Source organism: Oryzias melastigma, linkage group LG20 (genome assembly GCF_002922805.2).
Source record: "Oryzias melastigma strain HK-1 linkage group LG20, ASM292280v2, whole genome shotgun sequence".
NCBI classification, from domain to species: Eukaryota; Metazoa; Chordata; class Actinopteri; order Beloniformes; family Adrianichthyidae; genus Oryzias; species Oryzias melastigma.
This window is the reverse complement of record NC_050531.1, coordinates 22,539,803-22,543,130: the sequence shown is the minus strand read 5'-3', so window position 1 is coordinate 22,543,130 and position 3,328 is coordinate 22,539,803. Positions and strand designations below refer to the sequence as shown.

At 46.4% G+C, this 3,328-nt stretch overlaps 1 protein-coding gene across 3 annotated transcripts in view; it reads right to left on the bottom strand.

Annotated features, from left to right (window-relative positions):
- Positions 1–3,328, bottom strand: part of nub1 (negative regulator of ubiquitin-like proteins 1) — an 8,471-nt gene that overhangs the window by 1,351 nt on the left and 3,792 nt on the right. For all 3 annotated transcript variants that reach the window (XM_024280465.2, XM_024280466.2, XM_024280467.2), the window contains exons 8-13: positions 1,679–1,785; positions 1,427–1,613; positions 706–813; positions 488–640; positions 262–408; positions 99–176 (exon numbers count right to left, since the gene is read on the bottom strand). In XM_024280465.2, the coding sequence (XP_024136233.1) occupies positions 99–176; positions 262–408; positions 488–640; positions 706–813; positions 1,427–1,613; positions 1,679–1,785 (780 nt within the window). The remainder of the gene's footprint in view (positions 1–98; positions 177–261; positions 409–487; positions 641–705; positions 814–1,426; positions 1,614–1,678; positions 1,786–3,328) is intronic.

The following is a 3,328-nucleotide window of genomic DNA, read 5'->3' as shown; positions in this document are numbered from 1 at the left end:
CACACCGACAGACACATGAAAACAACCTGAAACACAACTACAGACACACCAACAGACACACAAACACACCAACAGACACACTGAAGATCTGGGCATACCTGATGGATGTTCTCCAGACCGACTCCCTCCTCCAGGTTGTTGTTGGAGCTTGAGGCCTGACTGGAGTCCAGCAGGATCTGCAGACACAGTGATGAGCCGTGAAGCGCACGTGAGAGAGAGAGCGCACGTGCACATGCACTGATGAGTGCACGTGAGACTGACGTTGTAGGCTCTGTCCACGTCCCCGTCGGCGAGGTGCAAGGCTCGGGCCGCGTCTCTCCTGTTGTATCCCAGCTCCGTCAGGGTGGAGATGGCCTCCATCCTGCTCCTCCTCTTCTGCCTCTCTCGCTGTTTCAGCTCCTGCCGCTCCTGCAGGAGGCGCAGACGCACACGCTCACACCGGACCTTCCTGTGATCTCAGAGCACTGGCTTTAGGCGTGTGTGGAACCTGCTGGCGGTTGCTGATGTACTGGGCAGCCTCCTGCAGCTCTCCGTGACACGCCCTCAGTCCCAGCCGGGCTTCTCTCTCGGTGAAGCCGAGCGCCATCAGCTGAGCCATCTTCTCCGAGTCCGGACACAGGCGACCGTACAGGGACTCCACCTGCAAGACAGACGTGTGAGCGCGGCGCCGCTTCACAGCCAGTCAGGACATCTCCGGCGGCCCACCTTGGACAGCTGCAGGCGCGCCTGGGCGTCGTTCCCCTCGATGTAGGACAGCAGGCTCTGCAGGAGGTACAGGCGCAGGAACAGGACGTCCTCTCGGCCAGAGCTCCCCTGAAAACACACGAGGTCTGACTTTAATGCTCGACAATAGTTTGTGTTTCTCTGGTGTGAGAGGAGTCAGTGGAAATACACTGAAACCCACTGACAGACTAACAAAAACACACCAAAAGACACACACTAAAAACTCACAAAAATACACTGAAAACCTCTGACAGACACACAAAAACACACCGACACAAAAATACACACAAACGCACTGACAAGCTCACACAAATCCACTGAAACACACTGACAGACAAACAAAAACACACTGACATACACAAAAAATACACACAAACACACTGAAAGACACACAAAAATACACACAGACACACTAAAACACACGGACAGATACACAAAATACACTGAAAGACTCACACACACTCAAAAACTCATAAAGTAAACAGAAAACCTCTGACAGACAAACAAAAACCCACTGATATACACACAAACACACCGACAGACTCACACACACACTGAAACCGTGGAGAGGAAGGTTACCTGGTAATCATGGCGTCCATTCGGGCAAACGATGAGTTTGACCAAACAGACGCCAACATTTCTGGCAACATTCACTGAAGCCTTTTCTCACCTGTGCATGTGCGTGTATGTGCACGCGTCTCACCTGGATCCTGAGCAGCCTCTGCTGCTGCTCGCCGTAACAGCGCAGGAAGCCGTCCTCGGCGCGCTGCAGCCGGCCGCGCCCGTCCTCCAGGCAGCCCAGCGCCTCCAGAGCTCTGTAGCACCACACGATGTCCAGCTGCAGGACGGAGAAGTTATCCACCGAGGCCAGCAGCGTCGAGCCGCACTTACTGCGAAAAGACACGCGGAGTCAAGGCGGGAGCTGCTGCCGACGGGCGGGGGAGGGGGCGTGTACCTGAACTGCTCGTCGGCCTGCAGCAGGTGACACAGAGCGCTGTCGTACTGCTGCTTCTTCATCAGAGCGCGGCCTCTCTCGTGGAGACCCATGGCCAGGATCAGCGCCTGAACACAGACATGTTCTCATGGTTACTGACAGATGATATCAACTATTGACAGTATATGAGAACTGGACTGAGTTTAGGAAGTTTTGGTTGAGGAGCTGCTGACTCTGACGGTCGACATGTCTGGGTCAATAGTCTCCATGACTTATTTTATGTTTGACCAAGGAGCCACCATGGAGAGATAGAAGATCCACATGTGGATCTGGAGCTGCAGGTTGTAGACCAACTCAGACCAATCACTGCTTACTGGTGGCCCCAAAAAGGACACGTCTGTATCGCAACAAAATGTCGACTGAATTGACTTCATTTGGTTGGAACTAGAAGTAAACCATTTTCTAGGGGTGACATCACACCCACTTGATCCAGTTCTCATTTACAGCCAATGGTATCCACCAGCATGAAAGTTTCTCCACATGAGCATTGACTGTAGGATCATCGACTCAACGATGGTTCTACGTTTTTCAAAACCAATTCAATCTTAATTCATGGAACACAGGACAGCATTTTACATGAGTCACATTGTTGAAACTCTTTTTTATTTCATTTTTGACTGTAAAGGATTTCTTTTTAATTGTTAAAATCTCAGCCCACTAAAAACACCTTTGGGATGTGGTTTAATTAGAGATTATCATTACGGATGTGCAGCAACTGTGTGATGCTGTCATGTCAGTGTGGACCAAACTCTCTGAGGGATGTTTCTTCACTTTTAGCTTAGACTAAGTATAGTTGTAGGATGCTTAAATAGACCACTTTTTGCAAAGGATGCTGAGATAATCCAGGATTCAAAAACGGATTATTAGCCTCCAGCTATGATGATTATTAGTGCTGCCACAAATGATTATTTTAACAGACCACTATTCACAGATTATTTTTTCCAATAAGTCGACTAATCGGGTCTAATCAGTGGATGTAAAACGCACATCTTAAGCATCATTAGCTTTAAACTAACTAAAAATAATGACAATGAAGACGATAGTTTATTAAACTTTTAGTGAATCGTGCAGCCTCTGTCCTTCATTAGTTTCTGGGATTAAAACAAGATTAAACTAGAAAAGTTGCATTACCCGTAATCATGCTTGTGCGAAATGGATCTAGCTAAAAGTAGTCGCTGACGATGCGGAAATTTTCGATGAAAATGGTGACTCGTTGCTGCAGGGATTTATTGAAAATGCAAAAAATGTTCCCAAAATGTTAAATTAGCTAAAAGACCAGAAATTTCATAAAATAACTATGAAAGAGCGCTGAGGTGGACCTAGATTTCAGAAAAATTAGAAGTAAAATTGCTTTAAAATCTCTAATATATGCCAATTATGTAAAAATATTTAGTGTGTTGCTTAAATATGAGCTAAACTCCAAAATATTTTAAAATTCTTCAGTAAACTAAATTAGTCAGAAATGTTAGCATGTGGCTAAAATAGAAGCTAAACACTAAATTAGCCTAAAAAAAAAACTCATTAGAAAACAAATGAGCCAAAAACATTAGCATGTCCTTAAAATATTAGCTAAGCCATAAATTAGCACAAAAAACCTCAGTAGATGACAAA